The sequence below is a fragment of the Aphelocoma coerulescens genome, chromosome 17 (assembly GCF_041296385.1).
Source record: "Aphelocoma coerulescens isolate FSJ_1873_10779 chromosome 17, UR_Acoe_1.0, whole genome shotgun sequence".
In the NCBI taxonomy this organism is placed as follows: Eukaryota; Metazoa; Chordata; class Aves; order Passeriformes; family Corvidae; genus Aphelocoma; species Aphelocoma coerulescens.
The window spans coordinates 2,160,140-2,184,145 of record NC_091030.1 but is presented as its reverse complement, the minus strand read 5'-3'; the positions used below and the strand labels follow the sequence as shown (position 1 = coordinate 2,184,145).

General features: G+C 55.1%; 1 protein-coding gene across 1 annotated transcript in view; it reads right to left on the bottom strand.

Moving 5' to 3' along the window:
* Positions 1-23,782, bottom strand: part of LOC138119879 (collagen alpha-2(I) chain-like) — a 76,577-nt gene extending 52,795 nt beyond the window's left edge. The window contains exon 1 of the mRNA XM_069032159.1: positions 23,686-23,782. Within this exon, the coding sequence (XP_068888260.1) occupies positions 23,686-23,782 (97 nt within the window). The remainder of the gene's footprint in view (positions 1-23,685) is intronic.
* Positions 23,783-24,006: the final 224 nt, after the last annotated feature.

The following is a 24,006-nucleotide window of genomic DNA, read 5'->3' as shown; positions in this document are numbered from 1 at the left end:
ACTCCAGAACAGGCCCAGATTCCAAAGGGGAATGCCCCAAGCAGAGCCAGCCCCTGGGGGATGCTCCACAGGCAGCCCCAGGCAGGACAGCCAGGAATAGGGTTCAGATCCCTCCTGGAACTCAGTCAGCAGAAAAGGGAAGCACAGGCAGAAGCTGGTGTGGAAACCAGGCCACAGGGGGGGGGGAGTAAAGTCCACCCAAGGGACAGAGAGGGGACAGGGACCAAAAGGACAAGGAGATAAATTCCATCCAGGGTCGGTACACAGCCCACCCAGGAGGGAAAGACCCACCCACAGCTCAGGCTGAGAGCACAGGGCTGAGCTTAAATGGGGCTGCTGGGATGAGCTGGGGGTCCCAGGTGAGACTGGTTGGGGTCATTAAGGTCCATGAGTGCTCTCAGGAATTAGATGGGTTTCAGTGGTGACTCTCCACCATCCCATCCCATCCCATCCCTGGGGCTGCATCCCAGAAAAAAGTGTTCCCTGAGGGGCACCCCCAGTTGCAGACACAGAAAAGAGACCACCCATCTTCTCCTCTGGCTTGTTTAAATGTGTGAAACTCCCACTGAGCTTTATGTTCTCCCCAAATGAGGGAAAATTGTATCAAACAACCCAAAATTGGGGCCTTGGAGAGCTTCTAACAGGGTCTGTCAGGCTGAGTCACTTCCCCTGGATGTGGTACTGGTTGGAACCTGCACTAACAGGGCTGGCCAAGCCCTGGGGACAAGCCCAGGGGACAGCTCTGGCTGGGGAATGGAGCCTATGACCTAATGGGCCTTTCCTCCCTCCAATTCCTGAGTGCCTGATGGAAATGTTCTGCCAGGACTCTGCTTAGGATCACTTGGAACTCGGCAGCAGAGAGGCTTGGGCATCACAGCTGGAATTCAATCAGGAAGGCTCCCTGCATGAAGTGATGGAAAACCAGGGCTCTGTCCTGGGGCCTCACACCAGTGACACCAGCACCAAGAGGCCAACCAGCACAGCCCTCCCAGCCCACCGGTGCTCCTCCACGTGCCCCTGGCATCCCACATCCTTTTGCCTCTGGAAGAACGTTGGAGGTTGTGCCTGATTTTTTTCTGGAGCAAGGGCAGCAAAAATGGCAACTTCACACTTGTTTGGAACTGTCTGGTGGCTCCACACATTGAGCAAAGTCAAGGACACCTCGACACAAAGTTTTTTGTAGGCAGCTCTTCCAGCTTCTCCTTCCGCCCCAGGATTCCTCGTGCCAATGCCCACGGCAGCCACCCGTGTCACTCCCAGTGCCACATCCATTCCCCACTGTTCCCATTTCCCTCCTCATCCAACCATCCCTTTCCAAGGCCACCTCCAGAAGGCACCTGAGGTGAGCTCTAAGCTGCAGCGCACGCAGCTCCCGGGGCTGGTTATGCAACAGGATTTCAACCTCCGGAGAGCAGGGATAATTTGGGTTTGACCCCGAGGCTGCAAGTCCAGAGGGGACAGAGCCAAAGCAGGAAGAAAAGGAACAAGGACATTTCCCACGGAGGACGCTGGAGCTATTATGGAAGAGTGAATGCAGCCACCCACCCACGGAGAGGACAGCGAATCCCAGGGAAGCGAAACCTTCTCGGAAGAAAGGGCTCAGCTGCACGCATTGTCTGGGCAGGAAAAACGGGAGCACAGGTTCTCCTGGAGCTCATTACCCAGATCTGCAGCTGTGCTGCCGCTCCTTTGTGCCCACCCAGCTCTGCGGGGTGGGGATGGGGCTTTTGGGGACAAAGGCTGGACAGGAGGAAGGGCTGCTGGAAGGCAGGATGACCCCGAGTAAGGATAAGCTGGCTGCAGGGAAAAATAGGGCAAGTGGCAGGAAAGGAGGAGAGCTTTGGGAGCAGGGAAGAGTTTCAGGGCTGCTAAAGCCACGGAGTGATCACAGGAGTGTGGAAGGAGCAGCTCAGCCTTCAGCTTTATCCTTTATTCTCCTCAGGGCAAATCCCAACTCTCCAAGACATGTGGCATAAAAATCTCATCCCATTAAGTGAGGGGGAGAGAATGTGTCTAAGAAATTGTCTGCTGCCCTTGTGGGGACGTGGAAAGGGTTTGGGACGTGGAGCACATGGATATCCTGGAAGCTGAGCAAGGAGACCCTTGTGAAGGAGGCACTGGGAGGGAGAGTCCCAAGGGCGAGCTGCTCTGCAGGGTTTGGTGGCCTGCCTTGCTTTGGGGTTTTTTAACAGGAAACCAAAAAAGAAGCCATTTCCAACCTCCCCAAGACGTGCTGAGAGATCACAGAACCATGACATAGTTCGGGTTGGAAGGGACATTTAAGGGTCACCTCATCCAACCCCACAGACCCTGCAGGGCTCCTCACCCATCTCCTTCCTGAGCAACCACCAGAGTTAACCCCACCCAGAGCTCCTGGTCCTTGGAGAGGTGCTCTGGTGTCACCCCAGCCTTGTCCAGCCCTCGCCCCCAGGCCACACTCACACCTGGGTGCATTTTCCACCCCCTGTTCTCCACATTTCCCCTCCAGACCCTCTTCCCTCTGCTCTGTGCATTCATCTCCTATCCCCTCCTGGAGCACAGGCAGCAAATGCTCCTGGGCTGAGCTCAAACCTTCACTCATCTCAGTTCAAACACCACAGAAATGATGTCTCATCCCCACTCAGGGCTTAAAAGCTTTAAGGAGGGGTATTTTTACATGGTTTTCATTTAAATCCCTACACAACCACTCCTCGACCTGTTCAATTCGGCCTCTCAGCAATTAAATTAATTACTGAATTACAGGGAGTCAGCGTTGGAATGGGTCTACAATCTGTGGGATTCATTTAAATACAACTAAAAACATCCCAATAAAACTTGGGTGACACGGAGTGGAGACAAGTGCCATAAACATTGGCCCTCTCTGTTGCTCGTAAATAAACTTCTCGTTATTGCTCCCTTGTCAAAGTAAATGAACAGCAAATTCTCCAAACCCTCCCCCTCTCTCCCGGGGTTTCCAGCTTTCCAACAGCTTCCCTCTCTGCGGTTTTGTTTTATAGGGCTGGAAGGAAAACAGAAATAAACACCAAAGCCGTGAAGGGATGATCCCAAAAAGCTGCTCTGGGTGGGATGGACACCCCAGGCTGGGAAGAGCACACAGCCAGGGTTTGGAGCCCTGATTTTCATCATCCTCTTGTTCCGATCACTGAATCCCAGGATCATTTAGGTTGGAAAAGACTTCCAGGATCTTCGAGTTCAACCTGTGCCTGAACCCCACCCTGTCCCCAGCCCAGAGCCCTGAGTGCCACCTCCAGCCCTTCCTTGGACACCTCCAGGGATGGGGACTCCAAACCTCCCCGGGCAGCCCCTTCTGATGCTTAACAATGTTTTCCATGGAGAAATTCCTCCTGATGCCCCACCTGACCCTCCCCTGGCACAGCCTGAGGCTCTGTCCTCTCATCCTGGAGAACACTGGTGTGCAAGCACCCCCAAAGTCCCAGGAACTGTCTGGCTTTGAAAGGCTCCAAGGTCAGGACCACCAGGAGGTGCCTCCAGCCCCCAGCCCTGGCTCCAACAGCAGGAGAGGAGAGAAAAGAGCAGGATCAGAGCGAGTTTTTCTTGCTGTTTCCTCCCTGCAGGGTGAGGATTTGCTGATCCAAAGGCAGTGTTTGCATCATCAGGAACTGGGCCTCAAGTCCCTCCTGTCCTGGGAAGCACTGGAGGATGTTCCTGCAAGAGATCCCTGGGCACGCAGAGCTTTCCTTCTCTTCCTCTTGAGCTTCCCTGATGTTCTGTGGAGGGAACAGCCTCAGGCTGTGCCAGGGGAGGGTCAGGGGGAACATCAGGAGGAATTTCTCCACGGAAAACATTGTTAAGCATCAGAAGGGGCTGCCCGAGGAGGTTTGGAGTCCCCACCCCTGGAGGTGTCCAAGGAAGGCCTGGAGGTGGCACTCAGTGCTTTGGGCTGGGGACAAGGTGGGGACCGGGCACAGCTTGGACTCGATGATCTTGGAAGTCTTTTCCAACCTCAGGGATCCCGGGGTTCTAAACTGGCTGCTGTTTCATTCATGGCAGCCACAAAATCAGTGTTTTCCCTGACCTGGTTGATCCCCTCCTCCAGCAGACCTGCCTGGCAGGAGCCCTCAGCTGAGCCAGAGAGGCTCAGGGCAACCCCAGATGAGCCAGAGACATCCCAAATGCCTCTTCCCAGAGCCTCCCCCTTCCCTGCGCTCAGAACTCCGCCTGCTCCGCTCCAGCCGGGCGGTCCCAGCCCCCTCTCTCAGTGTATTCATGACAAACACGTTTTATCAACTCCCTGCAGCAGCCCAGGGGACAAATTGCCCGAGGGCAGACGGGGGAGTCAGACAGCTCCATTTTCCAGGCTTGATAAGAGCCAGTGACTTCAGCCAGGCAGAAATCAGAGAATGCCCTGCAAAGGTCTGGCTCAGGTCCTCTGGCTGAGGAAACCCCGAGTTATCACATCCCGGCAGGAGAACGGGCAGAAATCCCACCTGGAATTTCCTGTGCCCTTGGCCTCGTGCCCCCAGCCCCATCACACACCCTGTACCCAGCACAGAGCTGCCAAATTCCCACTCAGGGCTGTTTGGACTCAGACAAACTCACAGGTTTCAGGGAGATAAGAGGTCAGGGGAGCGAACTGAGGGGATTTAACAACAAACCCTGCGGTGAGCAGGACCCCAGAGTTGGTGGTGGGAGATCCAGAAACCCCTCGGGGGGAGGGGGGGCAGGATGGCAGCTGCTTTCACATTTAAATTCAGCTTTCCTGCCAGCCTGCAGAGAAAACCTGGAAAACATCGCTGGGGGGGAATCGGTGGTCCCAAAAGCGGAGGGCAAAGTGACAAAGCTGGGGGCACCCAGCACTGCTCTCCCCTGAGCTGGCACTGGGGAAAAGAGCCTGAGGCCAAAAGGCGGGGGACACGCAGGGGACACAGGGCTGGGTGTGAGGCTGCCAGGGACGTGCTGCTGTGCTGTGCCAGCGGGCACAGAGCCAGTGCCCAGCCGTGTCTGGGCTCCCAGGCACCGTCTGCCGCCTGCCCAGCAGTGATGGGACCCCGTGGCAGCTTGTGGGAAACACCAGGTCCCAACTGCTGGCAGGGAAAGGCAGCTCCTGCTGCCTCTCAGGAGTGCGGGGTTTATTGCAGGATGTCCCTACTGCAGCTCTGTCTGAACCCGTCCCAACTCAGGGACACTCGTCTGTCACCCTGCCACCCTCCAGCCAGGACAATTGTCCCTTTAAAGGGCGGCCACAGGGCAGTGCAGGGTTGATTTTAGCTCAAATGCAGCCACTTCATGCTGCAATCTCCACTTTGGGGACACTGAGGAGGAACAAGGCCCTGTGCTGAGGGACAGGGGACAGACAGACGCTGCTCCTGGGAGCCCGGGGGGGAGCTGGACCTGCCTGAGCTGAGCTTAGCACCCACTAGTGACTTCCCCAGCTCCTGTCACTCGGGTGTGAGCAATTCTCACCCAAAATCAGCACCAGGCAACTTGGTATTAAAATTCTGGGTCTGAGTCAGTGTCTGGAGGTTGCATTTGGCTCCTGGGGGAGCTGGACCTGCCTGAGCTGAGCTTTTCCACTACAAGCACCTCCCCCAGCTCCTGTCACTTGGGTGTGACCAATTCTCATCCCAAATTAGCGCCAGGGAACTTCATTAGAGGGAAGGTTTTGACAATTTTGCACAAACACCAGAGCAAGTGACAACAGTGACTTCGCAGCGAGCGTGGCTCCAAGGAAGGAGAGAATGGAAGAACCTGGGACCTCAGAGGATATAAATCTCCAAAATCCCTGCAGGAAAGCAAAGCCCCCAGCACCTCGCAGGGACCCAGTTCTGCTTCCTTTGCTCCAGGAGCTGCTGTTCCGAGGGTCAGCGCTCAGTTTCTGACCTGGTGTTAAAATTCTGCATCTGGATCAGTGTCTGGAGGTTGCACTTGGCTGCTGGGGATCATTTTCCCCGCAGGAACAGAGCAGGAGTGAGAGGAGGAAGCAGCAGAGCCTCATCCCAACAGAGCCTGGGGCAGAGCAGGGCAGGAGCACCAGCCCTGACCTTCCCCTCCTTCTCCCTTCCACAAAACCCTCAGGAATAAAAAAATTTAAAAATTAGAAATAAGTGTTTCCCAGCCTCACAAGCTGCCATTTCACGGCCAAAAAGCGCTCAGATTTTCACCGCAGGCAAAACATGTGCACGTGTGATTCACTCCACACCGGCGGCTGCCAGCTTTCTGCACAAACGATGGAATTGTTGCGGTTTCAACCCTGACTCCACTCCCAAAAGCTCCTCCGAGCTCCTCTGACAGAGCTCCTCACCTCCCACCTCTGGTATTTATTTTTACACCCAAATTATCTTTGGGTGCCTGGGAGCCTTCAGATTTCCTGACAAGCTGCTCCAAGCCAGGAGCTGCTGCTTCCCTGGGTGTGGGAGTCAGTGAGAGCCCCAACCAAAAGATTTCTTCTCGTAAACTCCTTTCACCAGCTTGGGTCGAGCCCACGGTGCTGGAACCAGAGCTCAGGAGGCTCCGGGCGAATAAACACAAACCAGGATTTTATTCAAGTGCAGAGAAGCTGCCAAACCCCACAAACGGTGCTGGAGGCACCACTTTGCCAAGCCCCAGGAGGGGCTGAACCCTCTGGAGCTCCCTGGGCCACATCCTGGGCTGAGGAGGCTCCATAATTGGAAGCTTGGATGAGGATGAGCATGGATGGGGCTGGAGAAGCTTCCAGCATGGAGGAGATCCCAGGGAGGGCACGCTCAGCTCGTGGGCATGGGCCAACCTTTCTGCAACAGCCCCTTGCTGGATGTGGACATCTCTATCTCTATTCTTCCTCTCCAGGGTTCAAAATCCTCTTTCTCCCCCAGAAAAACTTCCTATCCAAAACCCATTCCTGTGTTTTCAGCTTCCAAGGCTGCATCGGAGCATCCCACCCACCTGCCAATAAGGATTTCCCAGCTCAAACCAATTTTCCTTTCTCTCCATTTCTTCACTAACCTCGAGAATTTCCCAGACTTTTTTACACAGTAGAACCCAGAGGAAAATCTCTTTTTTCCACTTAAAACTCCAAGTTTTGAGCCTGGATTATCCATCACGAGAAGCTGAGAAGGGCCCAGGTCAGACAGGCTCCTCCATCCTGCTGCCTGCACACAGGGAATTGTGTGGATTTTGGGAGAGCCCCAGACAGAGCTGACAAGTCTTGTTTGAGCAGCAGGGATGTCTCTGCCTCGCAAAAAAACCAACCCCATAAAATCTGCTCTTCATTCCTCCCTCTGCCTTTGAGCGGGGGGAAAACATTTCTTGGTGATTCATCACTTCCCTGAACAGCCCAGACTGAGAAAAGGATGGATTTGGGATGTGAGGAAGCTCTCAGGGTTAAAGGGAATTGCTGGAAATAAATCAGTGTCAAACAGAAAACTTTCCCAATATTTTAATAAAAAAAAGAAAAAAAGAAAAAGAAAAATGAAAAAAAAAAAAAAAGGAAAATGAGTCAGTTTGAGTCAGCCCAGAAATGAAAGGTTTCACCTCTGTGGATGAGCTGCCTCTTTCTTGTCTCCTTTAACTCAGTGCAAGTTCACTTGAATTAACTGAAACTGTTTGAAAGGGAAAAATCAGTGTTATTTTTAACCCCCTGAGATGAGAGGACATTTCCTCCCTCCCCCAGTAAACCACTTTTTAAAACTTATTTTCACAAACCCCAGGAAACCCAAGAGTTTTAACGGGCTTGAGTTTCACTGCCACTTCCCGATGGGAATTTTTCACCTGATCAGAGGCAGTTTCACCAGCCCTGCTTCAGCCTCCACCAAGCCCACTGAGCTCCAGACTCCTGAGCCCACTCTCCCTCAATCCCCTGTTCCTTTTTCTGGAAGCAGCCGACCTGAGGAACATCCCCAAGCAGAGAATTCCTCTGTACCCCTCTATTCCTTCTGTTCCAATGCCTCAGAATCCTCTGGATTCTCTCACATCTGACAACCTCTGCAGGCAAGATTTTGCTGCACTTCATTTTCAAGCCACCTCCAGAACAAAAAACCCCGGAGCAATGAAGAGGAGCCCTGGAATTCCCACAAGAATGGGAATGGACACACCAGGACATCACCTACAACTCACCCTGGGATCTCTCTGGGTTTAATGCATTCTACCACTGCTGGGGAATGCTGAAAAAGAAGAAGAAAAGCTAAATCCATGAGTTAACCATCCTGACTGGAAAAGAAGGATTTCCTAAACCAAAACAATTCATCACCTTGTCCCCCCAAAGTGCCAGGAATTATTTTTTAAGCCGTATTCTGTATCCAGTATCATGGTGGGAGAAATCCTCCTTCAGGTGGAAGGTTTCAGAGTTTCCCTTTCCAAGACATTCAAACATTCCCAGCTGGTGAGGAGCAATCCTGGCCACCTGGCTTTGCATCTCAGTGCCAGGAAGGAAGAGAGCCATGAAAAATTGTGGGTATGGGGGGTTTTCCGTGGATCCTGGGAGTGATGCCCCAAAGGGGCTGGGCTTTGTGAGCTGCTGAGCTGCCCATCCTTGGATGGGCACCCTGGCAGCGCTGTCCAAACGCTCCTGGAGCTCTGGCAGCCTCGGGGCCGTGCCCATTCCCTGGGGAGCCTGGGCAGTGCCCAGCAGCCTCTGGGGGAAGAACCTTTCCCTGCTCTCAGCCTGAGCCTGCCCTGGCCCAGCTCCAGCTGCTCCCTGGGTGCTGTCTCTGGTCAGGAGGGAAAAGGTGATGGATCTGGGTCAGGGCAATCTGCTGGGAGCATCGACAATGGCACATCTGTCACCTCCTGGAGGAGCTGGAGTGGAGGTGACACCTCCAGGCCCCCTCCCAGCAAAGCCCTGTCCCAGGGAGAGCGGTGTCAATGTGCAGAATCCACAGCTTGGAAAGGCAGCCCCTGTTCCTTAACCTTGGGCTCCACCACTTTTCCTGCCAGGAACATGCCAGGGAAGCCCAGATGTCCCCAGGACAGATGTGAGGTGCAGGCACGAACAGCAGAGCAGGTGACAACAGTGACTGCAGCGAGCATGGCCCCAAGGAAGGAGAGGGTGGAAGAACTGGGATCCCACTGGATACAAATCCCCAAAATCCCTCTGCACATCTCACCTGGGAGCTCTTGGACATGGACAAGCCCCTGCTGCTGCACAGCTGTGATCCTCTGGGCTCTCCCAAAAATATCCCTAAAAAAGGAACCAATCCCTCTCCAAAGCTCCCTGAGAGTCTGGAGTGCTGCAGACACCACGGGCTGGCTGCTCCTGCTCCCACACCTGCATTTCCTGAGGGCAGAAAACATCATTTTCCTGTCTAACTCCAGCAAGTCCTGCAGGATTTATCCAGCCAGCAGTGAGCAGCTCTCGCAGGGCTCTTCCAAACCCACCGGGCTGAGCTTGTTTTGCAGTCATCAGATTCAATGTCCTGGAGATTGCTGCAGCAGCTCTCCTGCTGGGCTGGAGCAGCGTTCCAGCCTCTCCAGCACACTCCAGTGCTCTGGGAGCAGCAGGACCACGTGAAGGAATGGCTTTGCTTCTTTTTTTCCCTGGTTTGGACGTGAAGCAAACCAAGAAAAGCGATGTGAAAAGTGGAGTTGGCTTGAACTGCTGTGCCATTCCCATCAAACCTGCAGCAAGAGAAATACTCCAAGGGATCAGCTGGGCCCTAAAGATTGAATTGTATTAATTCACTGTAAAATCTAAAAAAAAAGGTTAAATCACAAATATGTGCAATTCTGTGCGGCTGTTCCCTCCCTGCCCCAGCCAGAGACCAGGACACTGCTGCAGGATGTGGGACAGCCAGGCTCAAACCCCTCTTCTCCCTAAAATATTTGATTCCTGCATTTTAAGAGCCTCCCCCACCTGCCTGAGTCTAACCATCAGCACTGCCAAGGCCACCGCTAAGCCGTGTCCCCAAGTGCCACATCCACACAGCTTTTAAATCCCTCCAGGGCTGCGACTCCACCACTGCCCTGGGCAGCCTGGGCTTGAAAACCCTTCCCATGAAGGAATTTTTCCTCATATCCAAACTAAACCTGCCCTGCTGCAACCTGAGGCTGTTTGCTCTTGTCCTATCAAGAAAGAGCGAGGAGAAATTTCTTTTCTAGGAAAAACCACAGGAAGGAAATGGGATTTCCAGGACCAGGGAGCCCCACGTGATGATGTTTGGCAGCAAACCGTGGATCATGAGGAGGACAAACCCCAGCTGGGGTATGGAGGATCCTGAGGAGTTCCAGGTGAGGCTTTGCTCTGCCTCACTGCAGAAGGAGCTCCAAAGACAAGGAATTCAGGGCATGGCTTTAAACACGACATCAGCCATCAGTCATCTCCTGGTTCCTGCCTCCCAGCAGCTCTGGGATGTCTTTGAGATGACAACTGTTGATGTTGAGGCTTCAAAAAAATCCATCTACTCTCCCCCAGGCCTAGCCCACTTTTAGGTGTGAGCTGAGAAAAATCCACTCATTTATCCAGGCAGAGTAACATTCATCTTCATGCCAAGGTAATTCCCCCTAAAAAAAAAAAAGCCCCCTAAAGTCACCGAGTCCAGTTGTTCCCACAGCACTGAGGCCACCACTGAGCCATGGCCCGGAGTGCCACATCCACATTCAGGCTTTTAAAACCCGCCAGGGATGAGGGCACCTCCCTGGGCAGCCCATTCCAATGTTTAACAACACTTTCTGTGGAGAAATTCCTGCTGGTGTCCACCCTGAGCCTCCCCTGGCCCAGCCTGAGGCCGTTCCCTCTCTCCTGTCCCTGTTCCCTGCGAGCAGAGCCCGACCCCCCCCCCGGCTGCCCCCTCCTGTCAGGGACTTGTGCAGAGCCACAAGGTCCCCCCTGAGCCTCCTTTGCTCCAGGCTGAGCCCCTTTCCCAGCTCCCTCAGCCACTCCTGGGGCTCCAGCCCCTTCCCAGCTCCGCTGTTCTTCCTTGAGGAGCAGCAATTCCCAAGGGTGGTCATTCCTGGCTGCCTCAAGCCCTTGTGGAGCAGGGAGAAGGGGGGTGAGGACAGTCCCACGCTGGCCCTGCCCATCAGCCGGGCTCTGGCTGCTTTATCAGCCCATTTATCTCGGCTACTTCCAGCCCTATCCTGTTTCCAATCAGCATCCCCGGCCCGCTCCGGCCTGTGGGAATTCCAGCAAAAGCCTGGAAGGAATATAAAAATGAAACAAAAACACATTCGGGGAGATTAAAGCTGGGAAAAAGGCTGTGAAAAGGAGCAGCGTTCGTGTTCTCACATCTCGCTGGGTGCTGAGGGCCTGCGGGAGGCCGAGCCCGGGGAAAGGGGCTCCCCACAGCCAGGTTGGGGTGCAGGAATTCTTCCCGTGCTCGGGGAGCTCTGTGTGTGCCCCACTGTGCCCCACTGTGCCCCCAGGGCTCCTCCCCAGGCCACAGCAGGTCTGTCCCCACTCCCCGAGCCACAGCCACAGCTGGGAGGGAGCCCGGGGCCATTAAAGAGTCACAAATGGGGAGCAAATGTCAATTGGGATTGTGAGCAGCTCCTTGGAGCGCAGCGAGCAGCTCCACGCGGCCCACCGCCTTCAGAGAGGAGGGATGGGAGGGTGAAGAAATAAAAAATCACCGCCAGAGTGAGCAGAGCAGCAAGGGAGGTGATTGTACCCCTCTCATGAGAGCCCATCTGGTACAGGGGTCCCCCTGTGGGGTCCCCAGCACAGGAAGGAGCTGGAGCTGCTGGAGAGAGTCCAGAAGAGGCCTCGGAGCTGCTCCAGGGCTGGAGCCAGGCTGGGAGAGCTGGAGGTGCTCACCTGGAGAGGAGAAGGCTCCAGGGAGAGCTCAGAGCCCCTTCCAGAGCCTAAAGGGGCTCCAGGAGAGCTGCAGAGGGACTGGGGACAAGGGATGAAGGGACAGGACACAGGGAATGGCTTCCCACTGCCAGAGGGCAGGGCTGGATGGGATATTGGGAAGGAATTCATCCCTGGGAGGGTGGGCAGGCCCTGGCACAGGGTGCCCAGAGCAGCTGGGGCTGCCCCTGGATCCCTGGCAGTGCCCAAGGCCAGGCTGGACATTGGGGCTGGGAGCAACCTGGGACAGTGGGAGGTGTCCCTGCCCATGGCAGAGGTGGCACTGGATGAGCTTTAAGGTCCCTTCCAACCCAAACCATTCCAGGATTCCCTGAAAAAGGCTTCCTTGGATCAACACTGCTCCAATCCCTACCAAGCTGCAGCAGAGCCGTGTTCACAACCTGCTTCTGCAAACTGTTTCTGAGGAGGGAAAATAAATACAGCAAATTCAAACTAACAACACACGAGCAATTTTAATTAGGATCAGGAAGTCATCCCAGGGTGAATTCCCAGCCATGCCCACTCCCTGTGCAGCTGCTCACACTGCAGAGCTGTCCTGGGCTGCACAGACACCTTTGTGGTGAGGATCAGAAGTGCTGGGGAGGAGATTTAATGTTCTCCAACATGGACAGGATCCTCTGGACTGGAAATCCCAGCCTAGGCCAGGATAAAAACCATGGAGCCCCTCAGAGAGGGCACAGGGCCCTGGAGCTGCTGCTCTGCAGATCTGCTTTCGGTGGCACTCCCCACTTGCTGATGCGAAGATTTAATGCTCCAGCTGCTGGGCTCATTAACAGCCCTAAACCTCTCTTTAATTAAACTTCCTGAGCCTCACAACCAGAGAAAAAACCACGGAAAACCTGACTGCTCGTGGCTCAAGCACAAAAATTGAACGCAAAAGTTCTGAGGCAATTTTTATTTATTCTTTTAAGACTTTTTTTTTTAAAGCCAGGATCCCATTCGTTTTTATTTATTATTATTATTATTATTATTATTATTATTATTATTATTATTATTATTATTAATTTATTAATATAATTTAGTTTCGGGTTTTTTTATTATTTTTATTTTATTATTTACGCCATTCCATTTATGATCCCATCTGGAAAACCATCCAGCCCCTCTCCACACTCAGGAGGATGCCAGTGTCCATCCACCACACCCCAGCCCTGATGAAAGTTTCCATCTCCTCATAATTCTACAATCAGGTTGGTCTGGCCAGTGCCCGTCCCAGTCCCTGCTCGCTCCTGTCCAACCCCAAATCTTCTCCCTGGCAGCAGCACCACACTCACGTTGGCCCCACAGATGCCAGAAGGGGAATTCACACCTGCAGTGACCCATCCTGGAGAGAAACTCATCAGCTTCCTCCACAGAGACACCTCCAGAGAGCTTCTGGGTGAGCAGCAGCCCCAGGGAGACCCTTCCCAGCTCACAGGAATTCCTGAGGTCACAGTCCAACCTCTCCCTGCCCTGTCACTGTGTCACCCCCACCCCTTGGCCATGGGAAACATCTCAGGAACCTCTCAGGAACCTCTCAGGAACCTCTTGGTCCTCATCCCCAACACCCATGGAAAAGGAGGAACCTCTTTTCCCCTGCCTGCACTGTCAGAAGATGGGAATGAGACATCTGGGTGTCCTTGTGCTGGTCTGAAACTCAGCCCACAGGACATCCCAGCTGCTGCAGGCATCAGGAAGGGATTAACCAGAATGAGAAGGTTTCCTCTTCAAAATGTGCCCTAAAAAGCACTCCTGGAAGCCAGGAGTACACAGCAGCCAAAAGGGGATCAAGCTGGAGCCATCCCAGATCACTCCTCGCCCTGTGACCCTCAAACATCCAGCAGAGCCCCCAAACCCTTCCACGGGAGGAACCTTTTCCCGAGCAATGAAAGGAGCAGGGATGCTGCGGCCACCCCTTCGAGAGGCGTCCCCATCGGCACACCGAGGCTGCAGAGGGAACACATCCCAAAAGGGAGCCTGGAGAGACCCCAGAGGCCGGGAGGCTGCCACAGCCCTGGGCAGCACGTGCCTGCCAGATGCTCCCCGTTCCGCAGCAGGGGAGGGGGGCTCCAGGGGTCAGGGTCGCCAGCGATGCCTGACTGGGTTCGTGGAGAAGGGGCCGTGCAGGGGGAGAGGCAGCCGGGAGGAAATACCAGCCTGGGGGAGGAAAAGCCATCCCGGGTGGATTCCCGGTCACGTTTGCACATGTCTGGCTCCGGAGAGGCAGGAAGCTGCAAGGGATGGGGCTGAAAGGAGGAGGCGGAGCAGCCCCACACGTTTGGGATGCTCCTTCCTGCATCCCTGGAATTCCTTGGAGAGCTGCAAATCCCCAGTTTGGACTCAGCCTCCAGCTCTCTGTGTCCCCTCTGCTCTGTCCCTTCTCTGTGAGGGTGAAATGCTGCTCTGGGAGCTGCAATTCCCACAAATTTGACCAAGTCTGGAGTTCCCTCCATGCCCTGGGACCTCCTGGAATGTGTCAGCCCTGTCTCCCCTTGCCCATTCCAGGATCAGTTGGCTCCTTGCCCTCGACAGGAGGAAGCTGCAGCCTCTGACGTAACCCCAGGCCCTTCTCCCCAAGGCTCCAGACCAAGTAAAACAAAGCCAGACTGCAAATCTCAGCAGCAAGAGCCCAGACACAAAGGAACAGCTTTGGAATTGCCACTCCTGCCCCCACAGGGAAACAAAATCCAGGTCCCTGGATCAGGATGGAGCTGCCCAGAGCAGCTGCAGCATCTCCAGAAGTCTCTTCCAAGGTGAATTATACCCTGAAAATGTCTCTAAAACACCTCCCACCCCTCCTGCCCCTGCACAAAAACACTTGCAATATCCCAACAGCCATGAAACTGGATTTTTTAGCAGCCCAGCTCTTCCAGAGAGCGGCAGGAACTACACCAGTAACACCAGTTAGTGCTGCTGGAGCACTGTCACACCCTGCCCACCAAGAGCCATGACCCCTGGTACATTTAAGACAGAAAAATATAAAATCTAAATCATTAAACCACAAGAACTACAAACAGGACATCGAAGCACTGCCTCCTACGGCTGTGCCTGGGATGAGCAGCGAGGCACAGCACCTTTACTGCTTTAGCTGAATTTTGGGTCACTTCTTCCTCAAGCAGCACTCAAAAATGATGACGGAATGGTCACCGAGTGTGGGATCTGCTCCTATTCATGCAGGAAAAAAACCCACAGTGATCTGGCCCAGAGAAGCTGTGGCTGCTCCATCCCTGCAAGTGTCCCAGGCCAGGCTGGATGGGCTTGGAGCAGCCTGGGGTAGTGGGAGGTGCCCCTGCACATGGTAGGGGGTGGAATGAGATGGGATTTGAGGTCCCTTCCAACCCAAACCATTCCGTAATTCCATGATTCTGTGACCTGGTGTCCTACAGAGAACAGGCCAAAGAAGATCTCCAGCTTAATTCCTATTTTAAGCCCAACAGTTGTGGCTGAATTTGGGAAAACATCTTTCCCTTCAGGAAAAACATCTCATCTGGATTTAAAGCCTTGCCAGCAGCTGAAACTCCACCACAGCCCAGCCCTGGGGTAGGCCAGGAGCAAATGAAATGATAAATACATGGAACATGTGGGTTGTGAGAGCTGACGTGAGAGTCACAATTAAAACCAGCAGAGCTGGGGGAGAAAATGAGCAGCACTTTTACTGCAGAAGGTGGAGGGTTTGTAGGATTCCCTAAAGTCTCCTCATCTGGAGAGGAAAACCACAAGTGAGGCATTAGAGAATGAATTAATGTGGATTCAGAGCTCTGCATGCCCCGGGCAGGAGCCTGAGCTCTGCTTTACTCAAAGCCTTTTCAGCAGCTTCAAGGTTTTCCCTGAAAAAGAGGGAACCGTCACAGGCCTCTGCATGGTCTGTGATCTGCCAGGACCTGCCCAGTGGGAGCAGGATGACCTGCATGGAATCATGGAATATCCCAAGCTGGAGGGACCCACCAGGATCATCCAGTCCAGCCCTGGCCCTGCCCAGACACCCCAACAACTCCACCCTGGGCATCCCTGGCTCCTGGAGCTCTGGCAGCCTCGGGGCCGTGCCCATTCCCTGGGGAGCCTGGGCAGTGCCCAGCAGCCTCTGGGGGAATTTTAAGCTCTTTAGGTCCCCCAAACTCTACACACAGAGTGTGAACCCTCTGGTTTGCTCTTTGTCCCTTTGCTTTGCAGCTTGCTTGAACTCCACACCCCTCAAAATGTCACCAGCCAGGCCAAGGGGGACCACATGGCACGATGGACACCATGTCCTGTCTCCTGACATGAATCCCACCTTCCATTTGCCATCCTCAAAACTGAAACATTCACAAAGCCCCAGGAATGAAAAAAAAATTAAAGAAGGAAAAGAAGAAGAAGGAAAAGAAGAAGGAGAAGAAGGAGAAGAAGGAGAAGAAGAAGGAGGAGAAGAAAGAGAAGAAGAAGAAAAAGAAGAAAAGAAAAAGAAAAAGCAAAAGCAAAAGCACATGAGCTGATTAAAAATCTGCTCACACAAAAGTCGCTGCCAGAAACTGAGATCTGACTTCAAAACTCCTCTGCATCTCTAAGGACCTTTTAATAGCTCTCATTACAGAACATCTCCCTCAGCCCTGCCAGAACAGAGCCCACATTTCCACAGGCAAGGCCCAGCTGTTTCATTGATCCATTCCAGGACTTCAAACGAGGATTAATAACACAGCTCTGTCAAACCAAAGGTTCCCCTCCTGGGTGCTGATGCCTCCCTTGGATGGCAGCTCGTTTAACCTGCCCCTTTAATCTGGTATTTCCCACTCCCAGCGGGAGCTGCCGTGGAAAATGTGCCTCAGAAACGAAGGTGCAGCAGCAGGGAAGCAGAGGAAATGATAAATAAAATGTATCTCTTTTGCAGGAATTACCTGTGTCATGTGATCCTAACCTTCAGTATAAACAGATTTAATTGTTTAAAGAGGAAGAGAAATCAGGGAATGATGGAATGGTTTGGGTTGGAAGGGAATTTAAAGCCCATCCAGTGCCACCCCTGCCATGGGCAGGGACACCTCCCACTGTCCCAGGCTGCTCCAAGCCCCAATGTCCAGCCTGGCCTTGGGCACTGCCAGGGATCCAGGGGCAGCCCCAGCTGCTCTGGGCACCCTGTGCCAGGGCCTGCCCACCCTCCCAGGGAACAATTCCTGCCCAATATCCCATCCAGCCCTGCCCTCTGGCACTGGGAAGCCATTCCCTGTGTCCTGTCCCTCCATCCCTTGTCCCCAGTCCCTCTGCAGCTCTCCTGGAGCCCCTTTAGGCCCTGCAAGGGGCTCTGAGCTCTCCCTGGAGCCTTCTCCTCTCCAGGTGAGCACCCCCAGCTCTCTCATGCCCCAAAACCGCTCAGCTCTGAGTCCCATGGGGTGCTGAGCACATGGAGAAAATCCCAGTTAATCCTCCTCACCCCTCTGCTCTCCATGCCTGGGATTTCTTCTACTCCCTCTGGATTTAGGGGCATTTCAGGGGTGAGTTACGTGCCCTGCCCATGCCCTGCACCACGGCAGCTTCCCCAGCCGCTGGCATCTGCTCCAAGGAAATCCATCTGTTCCTGCAGGTCTCTGCTGGAGCTGCAGTGGCACAAACCTGGCACAGCCAGGGTGGCAGAGCTGGAATGCCGCAGTGCCAGACAGAGCACGCCGGCAGGATCACAGCCCCGCTCCCAAACACGTCTGGCAGGTTAAAAAAGGAAAAGGAGAGGAGCTAATGGAACCAAATCCCTGCCTGGCTGCGGTTTCCCAGCTCAGATCCCAGCCCGGAGCTCCTGCAGAAGGAGGGGAGGCGTCTGTCTCGCACCATTCCCTGCTGGAGAGGTGGGAACCAGCGGCAGAGAGGCACCACAGTTACCCAGGGCCGTGCAGAGGGAGAAACCAGGGAGGCCTTCCATGTCCTTCCATGTCCTTCCATCCCTCCATGTCCCTCTGTCCTGCCATGTCCCTCAGTCCCACTGTGTCCCTCTGTCCCAACACATCCTTCTGTCCTGCTGTGTCCCTCCATGTCCCTCCATCCCTCCATGTCCCTCTGTCCTGCCATGTCCCTCAGTCCCACTGTGTCCCTCTGTCCCAACACATCCTTCTGTCTTGCCGTGTCCCTCCATCCCTCCATGTCCCTCTGTCCTGCCATGTCCCTCCATCCCACTGTGTCCCTCTGTCCCAACACATCCTTCTGTCCTGCCGTGTCCCTCCATCCCTCCATGTCCCTCTGTCCTGCCATGTCCCTCCATGTCCCCCACCAGCCACGTGCCGGGCCCCCCTTGTCCCCAGCAGCCCCGGGATCAGCGCGGTGTGACCTGAGGTGGCCTTCAACCCTGCGGGAATGACACTGCCGGCAGCGCCGGCAATTAGCGCTGCACTAATTACCGTCATTGTGGCACAGGAACGCCCTGTCAGGGCCGAGGTGCGCCGAACAGAAGCTGATTTTTGTCACTTTGTTGCTCTCTTGAGCTCCCGGAGTGGCAAAGGCACGGGAGGAGGGTGCGGAAATCGCGGAGAGGTTTTCTTCCCCTTAATTGCTGACCCCAGGAGAGCGAAGCTTTCCAGGCGGCTGCTCCTCGCGGCTTGATGGAAGCCGCTGCACAATGAGGGAACAGCGGGGACACGGAATCCCTGCGCCACCAGCCCGCAATCAGGAAGCGCTTCCCTCTGCCAGTGTCCCCAGGTGCCCCCGGCAAAGCAGAGCCCCGGGTCCCCCCGAGCTGCTGCATCCCACAGAGCCTGGGATGGCATGGGAAGGAAGGGGACACAGCCAGCCTTGGCAGCCTAAAAACGGGGCAAAGCACCAAAAACCCTTCTAATCCTGCAATGGGGTGGTGGGTTGGGTGAGCAGCCTCTTTTTAGGAGAAGGAAATGAGGTTTTTGTGCTCAAATCTGTCCCCCAACACTCTGCCAGGGCCAAGAGAGAGGAGCAGGGAGAGCTCCTTTCCCCACCTGCCTGGAAAGAGCTGCAGCACCAGCACAGCCCTTTCCAGATTCCAGAGCTTCCCGTGGAGGAGGGATCCTGGTGGGTTCCTTCCAGCTCGGCTGACTCTCTGATTCTATGGTTCTGTGATTGATTCTGTGATTGATTCTGTGATTCTTCCTCACTCCCTGCAGAGCTGAGCCCTGAACCTGCACCCAACAGGGTCACAAGGACCCAGCCCAGCACCCAAGAACCCATTGACATCCCCCAGATTTCCCTCCCAGACAAGCCCCAGACACCCAAACCCCCTGAGGAGCGGCTGATCCCACAACCTGCAGCGTCCAGGGGATGGGAGTTGAGTTGTAAAACCATTCCCAGCTCCTGCCAGGGCAGCACAGCCAGAATTGCTGGCCCACACAGGCAGTGCCAGCCCCACGCTGGCCGTGAGAGCCATGTCATGGGTATATAAATACAGAAATATATATATTTAGCACACCCTGAACATGCACACAGAGCTCCAGCTGCCTCAGCCAGGGAGGGACCGACGCTACGTCACCCCCACGGCCGGGACCTCAACCAGGAGCAGATGGCGGCTCCTCCTGCAAGAAATTAGGAGCTTTTTGGGAGCCTGCCCAGAGGAAGGAGGTGTGGGCAGCCCCTCCGAGCTGCTTCTCACACCAAACTCTGTGTCTGCCTCCAGAATCTTCCACCTAAAGCCTGGCTTAGGTCTGGGCTTGACACCAGTGGCTGGAGGTCCTGGCAGTGTCTGGACAAGGTGTGACACTCAGTCCAGACTGTCCATTGTCCCATGGGAGGGAGGTTTGTATCCCCCAGCTCAGCCCCTGGTGAGCTGATCTGATCCCAAACCCGCAGGATGATCCATGACACTTCTCTGGAAAATCTTCCCCTAAGGAACGGCACTCGAAACCCTTCCCCAGCACCCCAGAGCTTAAATGGAATGATTTGGGATGATTTGCACCGACTAAGGTACAAAAACTAGAGGTGAAAGCAGCTCTGGAATCCATCTATGCTCTGTGGTGGCACAGGGGACATGGACTGTGAGTGCCAGAGCCAGCTCAGAGCAAGGCCTGGATCCGGAGGGAAAGAGGCTTTAGGAAATGAGGCTTGTGGAAAAGTGTAAGGTTTTTAACTTGGTCTGATCTGGAGGGATCTCGTGGGGATGCAGCCAAACATCAGCTCTGCACTCCAACTTCCAGCAATACCAACACATCCTGAAGACAGGGATCTTGGGAACAGCTGGGAAGCTTGGGCTGGGAGTTTTCAAATAATCCAGCATGAGAGAGACTTAAAACAGAGAGAGACCTTTCAATCCAAACAGCTCCAGCCAGGCAAAGTTAAACAGCACAGAGAAAATCCCAGCAGCTGGATCTGGAATGATCCCAGCACCACCCCTCAGTGTCCCTGCACCCCAATATCCCATTCCTTAGGGCTTTTCCGTAAGTGTTGTGTCTCCTGTCACCTCAGCAGGGAGGCAGTGACAGCAGAATTTAGGAGGGACAGCAGGAAAACGTCCCCCATGTGCCACATCCCGAAGGCAGGGCCAAGTCCTGGCTCAGCACCTTCTCCTCCAGACTTTCCAAGGAAATTGGGGCCCTTTCCAGGCTGGAATTCCCAAAGGCACCTGGGTGCATTGAGGTCAGTGCAAGGGGGGTACAACCAAATAATCCCAACGGATCAAGGGAAGGTGTTTGTCTGAGGGAATGCAGAAATTCACCTCCTCCCTATTCCCAGATAAAAGCACCGGAGGATTTTAGGGAAAAGGCTCTTTCATCCAGCAGAAACCAGCTGAAAAATGATGCTCAGCAAGCCCAAATTTCAGATAAAGGTGTCCTCCAAATGGGCCTGAAGCACAAACCCAGGCAGGTTTTTCCCTCCTCCATCTGGAGCACAAAGAGGAGCCCATGAAAAACCTCAGGGATAAAAGCTGGATTGCAAAAATGTCCTGGTGGGCTCTTTTTGGGGTTCCCAGAACTCCTCAGAGCCCTCAGGGTTTGGTTTTGCATGCTCTGCCCTCAAAGAGGAAAAAGCCTCAGGGGAAGGCTCCCAGCTGCTCTCTGGTGGGGGCACAGGCAGTGACCCCCATGTTTATTCCACTTTAAATGCACAATTTAGGGTCTTGTCAAGGGGAAAACTATTGGTAATTCCATATAATTGTCTAATTAAGGACATCATGATCCTCCCTAGAATGGAGGGTCAAATGGAAATGACGCCAAGAGTCCAAACCTGGGATTTCTGGATTTTTAAGAAGTTGGATTTGGAACTTGTTAAGATTGTCAGCATCAGGCCAGGACACAGACGTGCTATAAAATAAATAGATATATTTTTATAATTAAATCTGTATAAAACACCTGCAACTGTACACAGACAGCGCTGATACATCTCAATTTATACCTAATTTTCCATATTTCCATCAGGTTTGATGTTCCATTTCCCAAGTCCGTGTGCACATTCCCAAAAGATCGCAGATTTGAGGACCTTGCACAACGCTGGATCCGACATTTCAGAGTCCCAGACCTCCAGCAGGATAATTTCCTGCAATTCCTATTTTCCCCCAAACCCTCAAGCAAGAAATGCCATCTGCAGGAGCCAAGCCGTGCGCTTTCGGATGCATCCCTTAATTAAGCAGATTTTAATTGGATGACTCCAGCTTTAATTAAAGGCAAATTGTTAGTGCGCTTTCCTTTCTGGATCTCATTCCCAGACAGGATTTTCTGGGTTGATTTGGGGCAGTTTTGTGCTTCACAGAGTGGGGTTGCAATTGTTATTTATTGCAATTATTATTTATTGCATTTCATGAGGAAAAAGCGGCTCCCAGGAGCTCCGGAGCCACTGGGCTCCCACAGAACCAAGGAGCTTCCCACTTTCTCCTCCTTCCTAACCAGAGCATCCTCGGAATGTTGGGATGAGCTCAGAAAAGCCCTGGACACCCCCAGGTTGTGCCCACTGGGCACTGTGGACAGGAAGGGGCAGCTGGGGCTCATCCCAAATCCAAAAATTCCTGCCAGTGCCACCCCCCATCCCAGACCCACAGCACTGCAGGGGGAATTCTTAGGAATTGTTGCAGCTCCCGGTATAAAAAGAACCAGAGGAGGCCCCAGAGCTGCTCCAGGGCTGGAGCCGGGCTGGGAGAGCTGGGGGTGCTCACCTGGAGAGGAGAAGGCTCCAGGGAGAGCTCAGAGCCCCTTGCAGAGCCTAAAGGGGCTCCAGGAGAGCTGCAGAGGGACTGGGCACAAGGCATGGAGGGACAGGACACAGGGAATGGCTTCCCAGTGCCAGAGGGCAGGGATGGATAGGATATTGGGCAGGAATTGTTCCCTGGGAGGGTGGGCAGGCCCTGGCACAGGGTGCCCAGAGCAGCTGGGGCTGCCCCTGGATCCCTGGCAGTGACCAAGGCCAGGCTGGACATTGGGGCTTGGAGCAGCCTGGGACAGTGGGAGGTGTCCCTGCCCATGGCAGGGGTGGCACTGGATGGGCTTTGAGGTCCCATGCAACCCAAACCCTTCCATGTTTCTATGAAACCACAAAACATCGAAGTTCAATAATTGCTCCCCTAAAAATCAGCCTCTCCACCATTCCCAGGCCAGCCTGGTACTCCAGCTGACATTTGGATTAGAGCTCATGGGATGGATTTGATTCAGTGCTAAAGGACATGGGTGGGCTGCAGTGGGAGCCGTGGTCACGGGGGACGGGACACCAGGAACAGCAACAGCTCCCTGCGCACCCCACAGAACCAGGAACACAAATCCCCACGTCCTGACTGAGCTGGAGGAGGAAAGAAGACAGGGATCCGTATTTCCTAATGGATCCGGCTAAGAAATGGATCCCAGTTTCCTTCCAGGCCGAAGGTGTCACAGCTGCCACGTGCTGTGCCCTCTTCTCTGCCACTGCTGGAGCAGAGGGCACACGGAACCTCCACAAGGTCTCACCAGCTCTGAACACCAAGTCCCAGCTCCAGTCATGAGCTGCTCTCCTCTGGCACTCACTCCACACTTCAATTATTCCCCACCTGCCTCGGGACCGGGGCACCCAGCCAGGCACAGCAGTGCCACGGGTCACTGCTCCAGCTCCTGAAGCCAAGCCCAGCTCCAAGGTCAGGAAGTCCAGCCAGGCTCAGCAGCCCCTCGCTCCCCATCCTGCTCCTCGAGGGTGTTTCCTGGAGCTGTGCCACCACGCAGGCCTTGCCTGGAGCAGAACTGCTCCATCAGTAGGGCCTGGCTGGGGAACACAGCCTCAGCCCCAAGGAAGTGTCTCGGTTTAGGCCAAAGCCCAGGAAAAGCCCACATTTGGAGGATTTTGCTCCATGCACCAGCTGGATCCACAACAAAACCTGAAAACCTTCCTGAGTTCAGGACCCTCCCCAGCCTGGGCAGCAGTGACCGAAGGGCAAAGCCTCGCAGCTGGGTGATGCTCAGTCAAAGGTGAGGGTGGGCAGGCCCTGGCACAGGGTGCCCAGAGCAGCTGTGGCTGCCCCTGGATCCCTGGCAGTGCCCAAGGCCAGGCTGGACATTGGGGCTTGGAGCAGCCTGGGACAGTGGGAGGTGTCCCTGCCCATGGCAGAGGTGGCACTGGATGGGATTTGAGGTCCCTTCCAACCCAAACCAGTTCAGGATTCCATGATTCTATGGTATGAGACACCCAAGAAGCCTCGCTGCTCTGTGCCGCACCCCCACCCCCCGCTCCAGGCACCCCTGTGCCACAGGGACACCGCGAGAGGCTCCGTCCCTGCCCGCCCCCAGCAGCTCACGGGAGCCGCCCCTCGCCGTGGTCGACGCTTTTTCCCCCCGTAACATTTTTGGCTGCCCCGTGGCCGGGACGCCGGGGCACCTGGGGGGTTCCCCTGCACCCCCATCGCCGGGAACCGCCGCCGCATCCCCGCAGAACCCCGGGGGTCCCGGCCGAGCCCCCCTCCCCTTTCCCCGCTCGCCGCTCCGCCGTGCCGGGCTCCCAGCGCATCCCACTGGGGACCGCCCGCATCCTTGCCCAGGATGTCCCCACCGCCCGCCAGCTCCGCTGAGCCCCCCCGGGATCCCCTCGGGATCCGCGGCCGCCGGTCCTACCTGTGTCCAGCCCGGAGCCCGGCTCGGGGGCCGCCAGCGCCGCCGGGCACAGGGACAGGGCGCAGAGCAGCGCCAGCGCCCGCGCCCCGCCGCGCATCGTGCCCGGCCCCGGCCCCGCCGCATCCCGGCCCCGCCGCATCCCCGCCCGGCCCCGCCGCCGGGACAGGCACGGCCCCGGCCCCCGCCCCCGCCTCCGCCCCCGGCCCCCGCCCTGCCCCGCACCGCGCGGGGACGGGGGAGCACCGGGGCGAATGTCCCACGTCGGCCCCTCCCCAAAATCAGCCGGGCTGCCAGCGCCCCCCGGGGATGAAGAGTTTGGGG